Genomic DNA, 14683 nt, shown 5'->3' with positions numbered 1-14683 from the left:
TCTTCTTTATCCACTGTGTTGATTCCATTTAATATACTCATCTCAGATCATGTTTTCTTCATTTCTGACTGGTTCCCTTTTATAATGTCCATTTTCATGTTTTTTATCTCTTCGTTAACATTCTCGCTGAGTTCACCTACTCTTCCCCTAAGTTCATTGAGCATCTTTATAACCAGTGTTTTGAACTCTGCATCTGGTAGATTGCTTGACTCCATTATTCCTGGATGTCTGTTCTGTTCTCTCATATAGTTTCTGCCTTTCTTCCTATTTTGGCTGCCTTTCTGTGTCTGTTTCAATGTACTAAGCGAAGCTCCTAAGTCTCCCGGTCTTATTGGTGTAGCTTTGTGTAGTAGGTGTCCAGTGGCACAGTCCTGAGAGGAGTTCACCTGCAGGTCAAGTTTAAGCCCAGCCTGTACACCTCCAGGGTACCTGTTAAGATTCACCAAGCAATCCACAGATGCTATGCTTAAAATTGCTTCAAGAGGCGACACCATAAACTGAGGAAAGCTGCCACCAGTGTAGATCTTGGGGTTTGCTCTGCAAGGAGCGCCAGACTGGATGCACCCAAGGACACAACTGGATGTGGCTTATGTGGGGCCTGATTAGGGACAGGAGCATTTTCAGAGAATTCTCTGGGCAAAGAGACCTCTGTTGTCCAGTTAGAGGATGTCTCATCTATGGCAGCGCTGAGTCGGCACGATGGGAGGTGGGAGGGCTTAACAGGGGAACAATGGATACCACCAGCACTGCTGCATGGGAGAGAGCCTTGCCTCTGGCTCTAGCTCTAATAACTGAGTGTCCTCCTGTAAGTCCCTGGTGACTACTCCTCCCTCCCAACCCTACCTCCCACTGTGCAGCTGACCTGGTGCTGGTGCTCAGAGCAAGCAGGTCCACCACTGTGAAAGTCTACTTGCAGACAGCCCCTTTAATAGTCAGCTGCCATTGCCATAGTCTGTGTACCACATAGCCGTTTGGGACTGGAAAGCCTCATGTCGTCGCCCCCTCCTACCTTCTACCATTGTAGGGTGATTTCTTATTTCTCAACATGGTTGTAGTGCTTCTGTTCATCTAGATCCCAGTTGACTTTGCTTGCTGTTTGCTCTGTGTTTCTGTCACAACTTTCATGTGGTTGCAAGAGGGATGAACAAAGCCTCTATCATCTACGCCATTTTTTCCTCTCCCTATTTTTTTTTTCTTTTTTTGACTCCTATAGTAGAAAGGGCAGAGACGTGTTCTAAAATTTTGCATCCCTTAACTTGCAGCCTTAGCCTGGTGAGTGTGCAAGTTTTACTATGGTGAGTTCAAAGGCTTAGGAAAAATGGAATCCCATATTCTCCAGAAAGCCTACATGATTTTATTTCACTTATTCATTTATTCATTCCTATTCACTACACTGCTTGCTCTATATAGCATTTATTTTATTTTCACATGTACCAAAGATAGTTGGCTGCTCTCTAAATAGATTTTAAGAATCTTGTCACATAGTAATATGAAGGCATGTACAGATGCTTTCCACATTCTTCCTTAATTTAATTTAAAAAAAGTGAACCAACAAAAACCTTCAAATTCCAGGAATGTCTGCTTAGAGTCGAAGAGAAAGAAGCTATCTTTTAAAATTCTATATGTTACCACCGCTTATTGTAATATTGAATTACATTTGACCAATATAAGTGGTCATCCAGTAATGGGCATATCAGAATAGGTAGAAGAGCTTTATGAAAACAATACATCTCCACTTATAGGTACCACAGTTCTCATTAATCCTAAAAAGAGAAATCTCCAGGATATGAAGGAATGTGTATGTTGCACAATCTTTTTCATTAATTTTAGCTGAGAACATTTGACTTCTATGGTACTTTTCATATATGTCAATGGTAAACTCGTTTTATACATATACATACATATGTATAAACTCGTTTTATACATATACATACATATATACATACATATATACATATATATACACATACATATATATACACACATATATATATATATACATATATATATATTCTAACACAGTAGTGATAGAAGATAATGTCAATACAGAATAATTTTCATTCTTCCTAGTGACCCTGAAAGGCACTAGAGACCAATATGCTTATAACATTTTTTCAGCCCTGCTGTTTGTTTTTCCCAAGCCTTACCCTCTCTATTCACTTGGCTTTTGCCTTGAGTTTACTATCCTATTTTCTGTTTTCAATTCTGCAAAGTCTTCCCCTTACTGTTTTCTGGATTTCATCTCTACCAGGAGTAGGCACTGACAAGATTCTTAATTGCTAGCTTATCTGTGCCCATTGTTTCCTTAATACCTACTAACGAGCTACAAACACCCACAGGTACTTGAAAATTAGAGTGTATATAATAAAGTTCATTGCAAAGAGTAACAAAACTCTAAAATTTAAACATTCCACAGGAGGAAAATCACCTCCCAGTTACTTAAAATAATAAGGTAGCTAGGCTGAAGGGAGAACTTACAGTATCACAACGCAGGTATGGCTTTCTGTAGTTCTTCCTCTGATTTCATGGATCTCATAACTCAGGGATAAGTTTTAGGGCAATTGTTCCCTATGACTGACAGTAATGAGCCCCTTCCAATATTAGACTCATATAACATAAAAGGCTATATAGTCTCTGTTCCTTTAGGATGGAGATCAGTAAAATGAAGATTGTAATGGGAGTTCTGGTGCCACTGGAGACCATGATTTTTAGACTACCACTGTAGGTACTAGGAATCTTGCACTCTCTGGATCTATCGCCCAATGTCATGTCCACAAATTTTTTTTCTTAAATCTTGACAAACCACAGAGACTTTTCAGTGAATTTGTACTTATTCTTATGAATAACAGCTGAAATAATGGAACTCAAGTTGTTAAAAATATATATTGGGACATATATGATTCCATCAGGGATATTTTACTTCCTGTACAATATAATTTATTTGATAATTCTGAATATTTGCCAAATTCTTCAGGTCTCCTCTGCCTTATATATATGGCAAGGGAATGGCACCGATTGAGAAGCTATTGCCTGGGGAAACATTCAGAAGAAGATGAGTAGGAAGAAAATGATCACCTAGTATGAACACTGTGATTTCTTTCTCATGAGGCTACTCTGCTGGGGAGGAACTTGCTGAAAAAGAAAATACCCAGTTACTGCACTGCCATTCATGGTATCTGTAATTGCCAGTCTAATTAGCTTGGCTTTCAAATTCTTCCACGATCACTACTATCTTCCACCTAATGTACTACCAATCTTACCTGCTTTCAGAACCTCAATACTTTAGTCAAACACACTATTTCCTGACTGAATTCTGCACTTTCTTTGCTCTGTACTCTCTTCTGTCTGAAAATCTCTTCCCCTGACTTTCCTCCCCAAACTCTTGCCCATTCTTTAAGGTCCAGCACAAATTCTACCTTGTCCATGAAGCCACTTGCTTCAATAATGTATAGAAGCTGAGAGAGAAATTATAATCATTAGGAATGAATTCTATAAGTAAAAGCAGTCTGGATGGCTTCCACTGGACACCAGAACCTCAAAACTAACAGATGTAGCATAGTAATCTAGGAAGCTATACATAGCAATAAACTGGTACATTTGAAGCTAGGTAGACAATTTAGTGCCTTTCATAGATCTCCCTTACCAGGCCAGTGGCATTCCACCAAACCTCTTTGAGAGAACTCTGCTAATGTATTATTTTGATAATTGCTCTTGGTTGTAAGCAACATAATTGACTGGAAATATGTGGGAGTGCATGCCCTCTTTCCCACGGTAGCCCATAAGCCAGCAACTTAATGATACAGTAATTTATAAACAACAACAACAACAAAAACATCCTGTTGTTACAAGGCAAAACAACTCTGTAGTGTCATTCATACTCCAGTGCTCCATGTGAGATGAGACTGAAGCTACACTTTAGCAGAGCCCATATTTTTAACTGGCTTCGCCCTGTGCCTTATCTTTCTTCTCTTTCACCCTTACAGTTTTCCCCTGAGATCACTGATCACTAAATCACTTGCGTAAGAACTGCTGTCCAAGGCTCTTCTTTTGGAGAACTTGTCATAAGACAGAGTCTCAATGCATACACAGAAATGAGGATGATATACTTTATTATGCACACTCAAAACTTAAAGAACAATGAAGTATAAGCATCAGGTTCTGAATGCTTGCCCAAATTCCTTCTCAATGAAGGACTTGTTATACACAACTCTTACTCATTACTGCCGGTCATACAGTCATATAGTCATATATACTAATTTCTGACTATGAGTCTTATTTTACTTGCTCTGTTAGAATTTCTGCTTCCTGCTAAATGGCCCTGATTACTAGAGATGGGTATTGCTTCCTTATGAATCTATTTAGAGGAGAGTTACTGAATTGTAAATTCATATCATTGATTTTCTATTGATATATGAAACGGTCTGTTAAAAACAGATGCAGCTGCATGTTACTACTGCTTCGTGTCTCCCTAAATCATCACCCTATCTTTCTTTATTACGTTCATCCTCTACTTTTTCAAGCACAATGTAAGTCATCTACAGCAAGGATAACAGAAATAACTGTCATTTCCTGCTAGAAAATAGAGCTACACAGATACTGCAGCTTCTCCTCAATTACGAAGAAATTTCTACATGTTAGATTTTCTTCATAACACTTTTAAACATCTTGCTAGCTACAATGACAAGAGCATTTAATCAATTCATTCATTCAAAAAATTATATTGACTGCTCTTATATTCCAGGCACTATCCAAGGCTGTGGGAAATAAAACTAACAAACAGCCGAAGATGTCTGACCACATGGAATTAATTTTCTAGCATCTTCAAAGCAAGAAGATAAGAAACTATGGTCTAGCATTACTTAATAGGTCAAAAAATTAAAAGAGGAAAGAATATTTCAATAACCCTGTCAAGCAAAGTAGTCACCAATTAACCTCAAATCATTTAAACTCCATCTACTGGCTTCTAGTTAGAGAGAGGAAGATCAACAGTGGAGATGCCGAAAAGAGAAAGCAGAGACAAAACAAGTAAATAAGGCTGGAGTAGGAATTACTTTTAAGGCCCATTGTCTTTAATGCAAAAATAATCCAGTATGATTGATGAAGTTTTTTTCTGGAAGAGAAGAAAACCTCTCATCTGATACTGATGATCCTTGTTATTCATTTTAATATCTTAACAACCACAACAGAACATTTCTATCACCTTCCAACAACTTCTCATGTGCATTTGCCGTTTATGCTTCCCTCTGCTCTTGCCCCAGATAACTGCTAATTTGCTTTTTGACAATATAATTTGCTTTTTCTAGAGTTTTATAAAGTAAAATCACATAGCATATGCTCTATTGTATCTGACATCTTTCTATTAACATAAATTTTTTATTCATGTTGTATCAGTAATTGGTCTCTTCTTTCTGCTATTATTCCAGTGTATGGTATACCATGTTTTTACCCACTGCCTGTTCGTGGGCTTTGAATTCCAGTTGTTCCCAAACCTTTGGTAACATTTGTTATTGTTATTTAAGTTTAGCTATTCAATGGTTGTGTATTGGTATTTTATTTTAATTTGTATTTCTCTGGTGTCTCACGGTGTTAAGCATCTTCTCATGTGTTTATACTAATTTGTATATCTCCCTTTCCAAGTACGTGTTCAAATCCTTCCTTCACTTAAATGGTTAGGCTTTTTGCCTTCTTTTTATGTAGTTCTAGGTGTTCTTTATATATCATATATTTATCCTTCAGCTGTTCTCATAAATATGTATTGAAAACATTTTCTCCTTTTCAGTGTGCTAGAGTTTTTGTTTGATTGAAGAGCAAATGTTTTCAATTTCGATGAAGTCCAATGTCGTTTTTGTTATTTTTTGTGTCTGTGTCCTATCTAAAAAATCTTTGCCCATTCTAAAGTTACAAAGATTTTATTACATTTAGCTGTAGAAATATTACAGTTTTGATTTTGCATGTATATCTGTGATAGTTTTGGAGTTAATTTTTATGTATGGTACGAAATCAGGGTTATTGTTTATTATCTTCTATAATATGAAGTTTTTCAAGTAATATATACTAAAACCTTTTTCCTCATTGATTGTCATTTAACATCAGTTCAAAATAAATTGGCTGATATATATATCCAATACACATGTGGATCTAGTTTTAGATTGTCTTTTCACTTCCTTTGACCTATATGTCTAGCATTACACCAATACCATGCTGTAATGATCACTTTGGTTTTATGGCAAATCTTGAAGTCACGTTGTGCTAATATGCCAACTTTTTCTTGAAACTATTTTCACTATTCTGGCTAATTTGCATCTCCAGATAGAATCAGCTTCTCTATTTATATAAAATGTCCTTCCAGGATTTTTATCCATTTTGAATTAAATCTAGATCAATATTTGGAGAACTAGCCCCTTAATGATATTGGGTCTTCCGATCCAAGAACATGGTATATCTTACTCCATTTATTTGTCTTTATTTCTCTCATCAGTGTTCTGTAAGTTTTAGTAGAAAACTGGTGCATAGATTTTCATAAATTTATCCCTAAATATTTATGGCTTTGCTATATTATAAACATATTTTTCTGTTTTAATCTTTTCAATGTTTGCTGATATATTAAATATAAAACTGTTTATTATCTTTTATTCCTGTAATATTATTAAATAAGTTATAGTATATGTTTTGTGGATTTCTTAGAATTTTCTGCGTGAACACTTATCTGCAGATGGAGATAGTTTTTTCTTTCCTGTTTCGTCTCTATGCTTTTTATTACTTTTGACTGTTTTATTTCAATACCTGGAACTTCCGGTATAATGCTCACTAGAAGTCTGAGGTTTGACTGCCATGGCCTTTCCCAAAATGCCCATGGACGACAAAGGATGTTGGATCACTAAGAATAATATGAGCTAAAAGTGTTTCATGGATGTTCTTTATCCGTTGTTGGTGTTATTTTCCTCATTTCTCTTTTTCTGATTTCCTATGGGTGATCTGAAATTTTTAAATTCCATTTTCATTTTTACAGTCACATTAATGACTTTTTGCATTACAGTTTTACTCATTGCTCTCAGGATATTATATGTTCCTAAATTTTCAGTTTACCTAAAGTTAGTAATGTAGTAATTTACATAAAATATAGAGATCCTGAGACCTTGTATGGTTATTTTCCATGAGATCTTGTATGGTTATATTCCATGTGCCTTTATGTTAATATTGTCATGTCTTATATCTCTCTATGAAAAGACTCCAGAAGACCATATTACAATTATTGTTTGTTGAGTGTTATGTATTTTAAAGGAATTGATAAGAATATATGTGTACAGTAAACCAAGGATTTCCTATTTTAGATTTTCTTCATTCATTCCTGAAAATCAAAGATATCCATTTTCCCCACTGATGACTTGCTCCCTGGTTGTATGATCAAGGTTACTGTTATAGCAAGAGAGATTTGATTCCTCTTAGATATTTGAAAGGCTAGATAGTACCTTCAAGAATTGTCCGGCTGAAAAATGGGGCAGGGGATGGGGAATGCTTATGTACTGTCCTCCAGCCTCCATTAATTGAAGTTTCCCCCAGAAAACAATGAGATATCGCTTCATACAAGTCAGAATGGCTATCATCAGAAAGTAAAAAAAATAACAAGTGTTGCCTTAACTGCTTCCACACTGGGATGTACTTGTCTGTGGACAAAACAGTCTACTTATGGTTTCCCAGAAGGCCTTCTGTTTCAGAGAAGGAGAGGACTACTACAGTAGAGATTTGATGGTTAGTACTGGATGTGGAAGACTGACCATGTGAATCAGAATCAAATAGCACGACTTGTTTAGATTACTCAATTTCAGTTCTCCCATATGAAAAATAATGATAATAGAACCGCCTACATCATAAAATTGTACTGAGGATTAAAAATATGCAAAATGTGAAGCACATTTCATGCCAAAAGTTAATTTTTAATGAATATTGGTTCTCATTATTTTCCTGGTAGTAAACCAAGTTCCTCAAAAGTGGAGTGCCAGGGGTTGAGAAAGGAAAATTTAAAATCAGCAACGACAACAAAAGACATACTGAATGAGAGAAGATATTGGCAAATGATATATCCAATAAGGGGCTAATATCTAAAGTATATAAAGAACACATAAAACCCAGTAACAAAAAAATAAATAAATAAACAATCGCAGTTAAAAATAAATAGAGGAACTAAACAGATTTCTACAAAGAAGACATATAGATGGCCAACAGAAATATGAAAAGATGCTCTACATTACTAATCAGCAGGAAGATGCAAATCAAAACCACAATGAGATATCACTTCATACAAGTCAGAATGAGGATCAACAGAAAGTAAAAAAATAATAAGTGTTGCCAAAAATGTGCAGAAAATGAAATATTTGTGCACCATTGGTGGGATTGTAAATTGGTGTACCCACTATGAAAATCAGTCTGGAGGTTCCTCAAAAAGTTGACAGTAGAACTACCATACGATTCCACGATTCTACTTCTGGATATTTATCTGAAGAAAATGAAAGCACTAATTTGAACGGATAAATGCACCCTTATTTTCATTGAAGCATTATTATAATAGCCAAGATATGGAAGCAACCACAGTGTCGAGGATAGATAAATGGGCAAGGAAGATTTTATAATAAAATATTTTTCAGTGATAGGAAAGAATGAAATCGTTCCATTTACAAAAACATGAAACGGCCCACAGGGTACAATGCTACTTGAAGTAAGGCAGACAGAGAAAGACAAACACCATATGATTTCACTTATATGTGGAATCTTCAAAACAAATAAAACAAAACATAAACAGACTCATAGGTACACAGAAGAGATTGGCGGTTGCTGGGGAGGGAGGTTAAAAAGGTAAAAACGAGTAAGAGGTACCAACTTCCAGTTATAAAAATAATCCACGAGGACATAATGTAAAGCACAGGGAATACAGTCAATAATATCATACTCTACACAGTGACAGATGACTAACTAGACTTATTGTGGCGATCACATCATAAGGTCAATAAATGTCGGATCACTATGTCATACACTTGAAAATAATATGATATTGTATGCCAACAACAGATTAATAAAAAGCTTTTAAAAATTAAGGAAATAAAATTAGGATTCCCAAGAGAATTAGGTAAGATTAAACCTAGGGTGGAAGACACCTGTATTCCACCACCATACACCTACACCTTAAGTGGTCACCCCAGGAGGCAACATCTGAGGTTACTGTCAGTGAGAGACTATTCCTCACTGGAATTCATCCATATACTTTTTTCCTTTAAAGTTAGAGACGACTTTCAAATCTTTCAGTTTTTCACATTTGATATTATAAATAAATGGAAATGTCTTAAAAATTTTATTTAAAATTCAATTTTACACCAAGTTCCACCTCATATGTCCCCAAAGTAATTAATGGCACTCTTACAAATATGGATAGAAAATATTTATCAATAAACACACACTGAATGGATAAAGCTAAGGTTACCTTTTTATACCGGAACTTTAGTATTGAATATTTCTTAATCTGAAATATCAAAGTAAACGTGGAACCAGTATTTGCCTATGAGACAATTTATTATATTATACTCTAATAATTATTAAATGAAGGTTATGCAACTATGTGTGAACACCTAGACAGAAGCAAAAGAATAAACTGACCACCTGGGAACTGACAGAAGACTAGAAGATTAGTTGTTTGTGTGTGTGTGGATTGAACTGCTTGCTCAATAGCCACTATAGAACATAATGATGCTACATGATGTTGCTGAACTCTCATTCCAATCTCTAGAATCTTCAGAGATTTATCCCCAAAGGAAACAAACATTAAAGGTAACAATATAACTACAACGACTTCGATCTGTTACTAAAAGATGAATGACTTCTTATTCTAAGAGGTAAGATTTTCCCTTTTGTTAATGAATCTGATGTACTGACATTCATTTACTGTTTGAAAACACTTTACTCCCTAAAATTATATCTGTACTCACAAGTCATAGTTGTGAAACAGGGCAGAAGTAAACAGGGCAACTAGCAAGCAACTTTGGCTGAATAGCTGTTTCCACCATTAGTTCATGTGTAAACAGGCATAATCTAAGTTACCAGGATTCCCGTTTATTTACCCGTAAGATGGAAACTCATATGGTCTTTCAACACTACCCAAACTTGGCACTCTCTAATAATGCTAACTAATTCACTGTCTCTGAGATACCCTGGGCCTTTATTGATATGTAAGAATTTGAAGATTTAAATGGAAGATTTAAAAATTTAAAGGTATTACAAATATCTGTGCAGAAAGACTGACTTTGTTTCTCTCTCCAAATGCTTTAGCATGAAGGCAATGACGCATAGACAAAGCTCAGGATACAAGTCAGAAAATACAGAGATGAGAATCAACTTGGAAAAAAGCTGGGTGATCCATTTTCAATGATTAGTCTACATTTGATTCAGCCACATATTATGTTGAAAATAGGATTACTTCACTTTATAAAACTTTCATTAGAAAACATTGTTACACTAGGAAGTAATTTGATGTAGTTTAATTATCTTCTAAATACCAATCATGGTTTTTGCAGTGATTACATTAATATTTGTAATCCTTTGATAAAACAGTAATATTCTGAATTACAAGTATTTTTAAAGTACCCAATAAATATACAACAGATGATCTCATTCATAACTTAATTTGAAATTCCTATCTGGATTAGTATCAGGAAAAAAAAATCTCATTTAACTGACAGATATTGTGAAACGGAAAAATAATTATGTGCTTCTTGTTTATGTAACTTCCAGGAGGCTTAAAGGACAATCTGTGGTCTGCTCAATGTCAGACATATTGATTTCACATTGAGCATTATTGAACTTCATCTCTTCCATAACCACTAAAGGAGTGGGTAGTTAGATTTCCTGGACTTCATACTCTGAATCCAACCACTTGCCATGTAACCTTGTTAAGTTACATAACTCCTTTCAGACTCAGTTTACTCATCTATAAAATAAGTATTATTTTAAGAGCAATGGACTATATATACACACACATGTGTGTGTGTGTGTGTGTGTGTGTGTGTGTGTATAGCTCTCAGCCCTAAGCTTACCATTTAGTAAGCAGGCAGTACATGTTAGCTATTAATAAAGTCTTTATAATCAATAATAAAGTAATAGCATTGTACAGTGTCAGATGGTTGCCTGACTTATGATGGTGATCACTTCTTTGGGGATCTAAATGCTGAATAACTATGGTGTGCACCTGAAACTAATAAAATATAGTGTGATAGCTAAAGTATAATAAAAATCTTAAGAAACAATTTCTTTATTACAATATATATTATAGTATACATATTACACAAAACATATATTACTACATATGTATTTACAAGTACTTTTGTTATTCTCACCTGTATTACATCATTTATTCTTTGAACTTAATGCCACTTTAAATGCATATGTGAAAAAAACATATCTATATATGAAAAAGACATTATTCTTTCTGGAGTTTCTGCTAAAATAAATTTTAAAAAGATAGACTCATCATTGCATGTAAATATGCATTGATGCCTGAATACCTTTATTTATAATTACTAGCTATACGTGTATTAAAAAACTGTATAAGTTATTTAATGTAATATTTCATCACAGGTTCCTTTGGTAGCAGCTACGTTATCTCATGGATTCCTTAGGAGATGGAAACGACACGGATGTACAAGGTTTCATTTTATTGGGCTTAACTGCTGACCCAATCCTTCGTGTCATACTCTTTATGATCATCCTATGTATCTACCTGGTGACCGTATCTGGCAATCTTAGCACAATCATTCTTATCAGAATCTCTTCTCACCTCCATCATCCTATGTATTTTTTCCTGAGCCACTTGGCATTTGCTGACATCTGCTTTTCAAGTTCTGTCACACCTAATATGCTTGTAAATTTCCTGGTGGAGAGAAATACAATCTCCTATCACGGATGTGGCATCCAGCTTGGTTCAGTTGCTCTCTTTGGGACCCTTGAGTGCTTTCTTCTGGCTGCCATGGCATATGATCGCTTTGTAGCAATCTACAATCCACTGTTTTATTCAACCAAGATGTCCACAGGGGTTTGCGTTCAGATCCTCATACTGGCTTATGTGAGTAGTTTTCTCAATGCTTCCTCATTTACTATTTCCTTCTATCTTTTACTCTTCTGTGGACCTAATCGAGTCAATCATTTCTTCTGTGATTTTGCCCCTTTAGTTGAACTCTCCTGTTCTGACAGCAGTATCGCCGCAATTGTCCCTTCATTTACAGGTGGCTCCATCATTGTGTTTACAGTGTTTGTCATAGCCACCTCCTACATCTATATCCTCATCACAATACTGAAGATGCGCTCCAATAGAGGCCGTCACAAGGCCTTCTCTACTTGCACTGCCCACCTCACAGCTGTCACTCTATATTTTGGGACCATCACATTCGTTTATGTGATGCCCAAGTCCACCTTCTCAACTGACCAGAACAAAGTGGTGTCTGTGTTCTACATGGTGGTGATTCCCATGCTGAACCCCATCATCTACAGCCTCAAGAACAATGAGATTAAGGGGGCTCTGAAAAGAGAGCTTGGCAGAAAAATATTATCCTAGAGAACTTGATATTTTGTAGGATTTTATATAATAACATTATAAATATAACAATAAAATAAAATTTAGTGCTTGTGGACTGAATATATTCATCCGTATGTCATTAACCTGCGTGGAGATTTTTAGTGAAGGGGGATAATTTTCTGATATAATGTAAATTCAAGGTACATAGTGAGTTACCTTTAATAACATTAAATTAAATAGCTTTTGAAACACATATTGATTCATATGAAAACAATTTCAAATCTGATGTAATCCTTTAAAAGTTTAATTCACATATTTTTTTCGAAAGTTGTTCTCTGCCATAAGTTAAGATTATAGGACATCCAAACCTTTAAGGCTGTATCCATTAGCAACAGCATTTCGTACTGGAGTGAGTGTGATAATTATAGTTATGACCAAGTACATTCTAAGAGCAAATGACAAAGCGGAACCTATAGAAAATCGGTAGAAATGTTTTTTTCTTGCAGGAAAGTTATCTCTAGAGGATGGCAGGGCTTGTGAATCCCTAAAATGCTGAACTGTCTTCCTATTCACTGGCTCTAGTCATCTCATACCGGTTCCACGAAGGAAAACAGGATGAGATGTTCCTGACTGATCTTTGAATTCTGTCAAGTTGAAACAGGTGACTTCTCTTGGGAATAAGAGGGATTCCTGACCTCCCTGAGTGGAGCAAACCCTTGGAGTGACCTGTTCATGGGCAGGCCTACATCCTGCTCAGGAAACTTGAGGGAACTGGATTGATTCTTCCCTGAATTTGTGACTGCTCCTTGGAGAGTCTTACTCAACCTCTATATGCTACAACAACCATATTTATTCACCTTTCCCATTCTCTCGTTAGTGTTTGAGATGCAAAATGTATCTTTTTGACAGATTCAATGGGCATTAATCATTTCATTCATTCCTTTGTTCTTTCCCAGAATAAAAATTAATATTAAATGATCCTTTTATTCTAGGGATTGTCCTAGGATTTTGGAAATAGTAATAACAAGCATCCAAAGCTATGTACCCTCACAGAATTTGTCTTAGAGCAAAAGAGAGACAATCCAACTATCAAGTTAGTGATTCCGACTATTCAAAGGGGAGGGTGTTATGGAGAAAGAAAAATCAGAGCACGGTAAGGAAAATGAACATACTAGAGCCAGGGAATGTTCAATGCAGATCTCGCTGGGAACGTAACAACTGAGACAGGATGCAGGAGATGAAGACACTTCCTGTTAACCATGTGGTTACCTGTGTACATTTATGCAAGTCTAATCTTCCACTCACATGCATAGAATTTACTGCTGAGGCAATGCTAGGCTTGACAGTTTTAATCGATGTCATGGTGAGGACAACTAAAACAACTGATAACATGTTAAATGTATCTTAAATATCACATGAGAGGATCATATGGAACGGCCTCACCAGAAACTGTGAGGACCTAGACATACAGATATAATACCCCAAAATGTTTTGTAGTGAAAGAATTTGACAAAGCAGATGCCCTGGGCCATGCATTCAGTGTTCTTTTGGGATGAGAAGGGCCTAAGTCAAAGCCTAGGTAGGACATGTCCAGATGAGACTTCTGATGGTTACACCTCACAGATACCCACAGAAGAAGAGGAAACTTGATGTGACCAAGTCTTGCACAGACTCATATCCCTGGAGATCTAGAGAGTCTTCTCAAGCCTTGAACTTGGACATAAGATGGTCCAGGACAGGTGGACCTCGGGGTGAACTGAATAAGCAAACAAACAACTCAAGCCTCAATTATGTCTACCGATAATTATTCAAATACAATGACTAGTGTCTAGTGGAAAATAATGACTAAACAGTATGAAAACAACCATATAGAACTTCGTAACTGAAAAATTCACCATGCCAGCAGTTATAGCAGGCGTTTCTCTTTGGCGAGCATAATCCTCATGGCTTTTCGCATTGGATCACAAGAGAAAGCAAAGGCAGAGGAGCCATCCTAGCTTAGAGTCTCATGATTACAATTGAGAACAACATATCTTATAACACCATCAGGTATAAATCCAGGGTCCCGGCAAGCATTATTTCCAGGTATAAGAATCACTGCAATCAGGAAGCAGAAAGCATGAACAGCAC

General features: G+C 36.0%; 1 protein-coding gene across 1 annotated transcript; it reads left to right on the top strand.

Moving 5' to 3' along the window:
* The first annotated feature begins 11647 nt into the window (after positions 1 to 11647).
* Positions 11648 to 12592, top strand: LOC120603112 (olfactory receptor 502-like). The gene has a single exon (XM_039863445.1). It carries the CDS (start codon positions 11648 to 11650, stop codon positions 12590 to 12592), a length of 945 nt encoding a protein of 314 aa, XP_039719379.1.
* Positions 12593 to 14683: the final 2091 nt, after the last annotated feature.

This window comes from Pteropus medius, unplaced genomic scaffold (assembly GCF_902729225.1).
Source record: "Pteropus medius unplaced genomic scaffold, Ma_sr-lr_union100, whole genome shotgun sequence".
Lineage (NCBI taxonomy): Eukaryota > Metazoa > Chordata > Mammalia > Chiroptera > Pteropodidae > Pteropus > Pteropus medius.
Note: the sequence above shows the minus strand (reverse complement) of the source record. Positions and strands in the feature narration are given on the sequence as shown.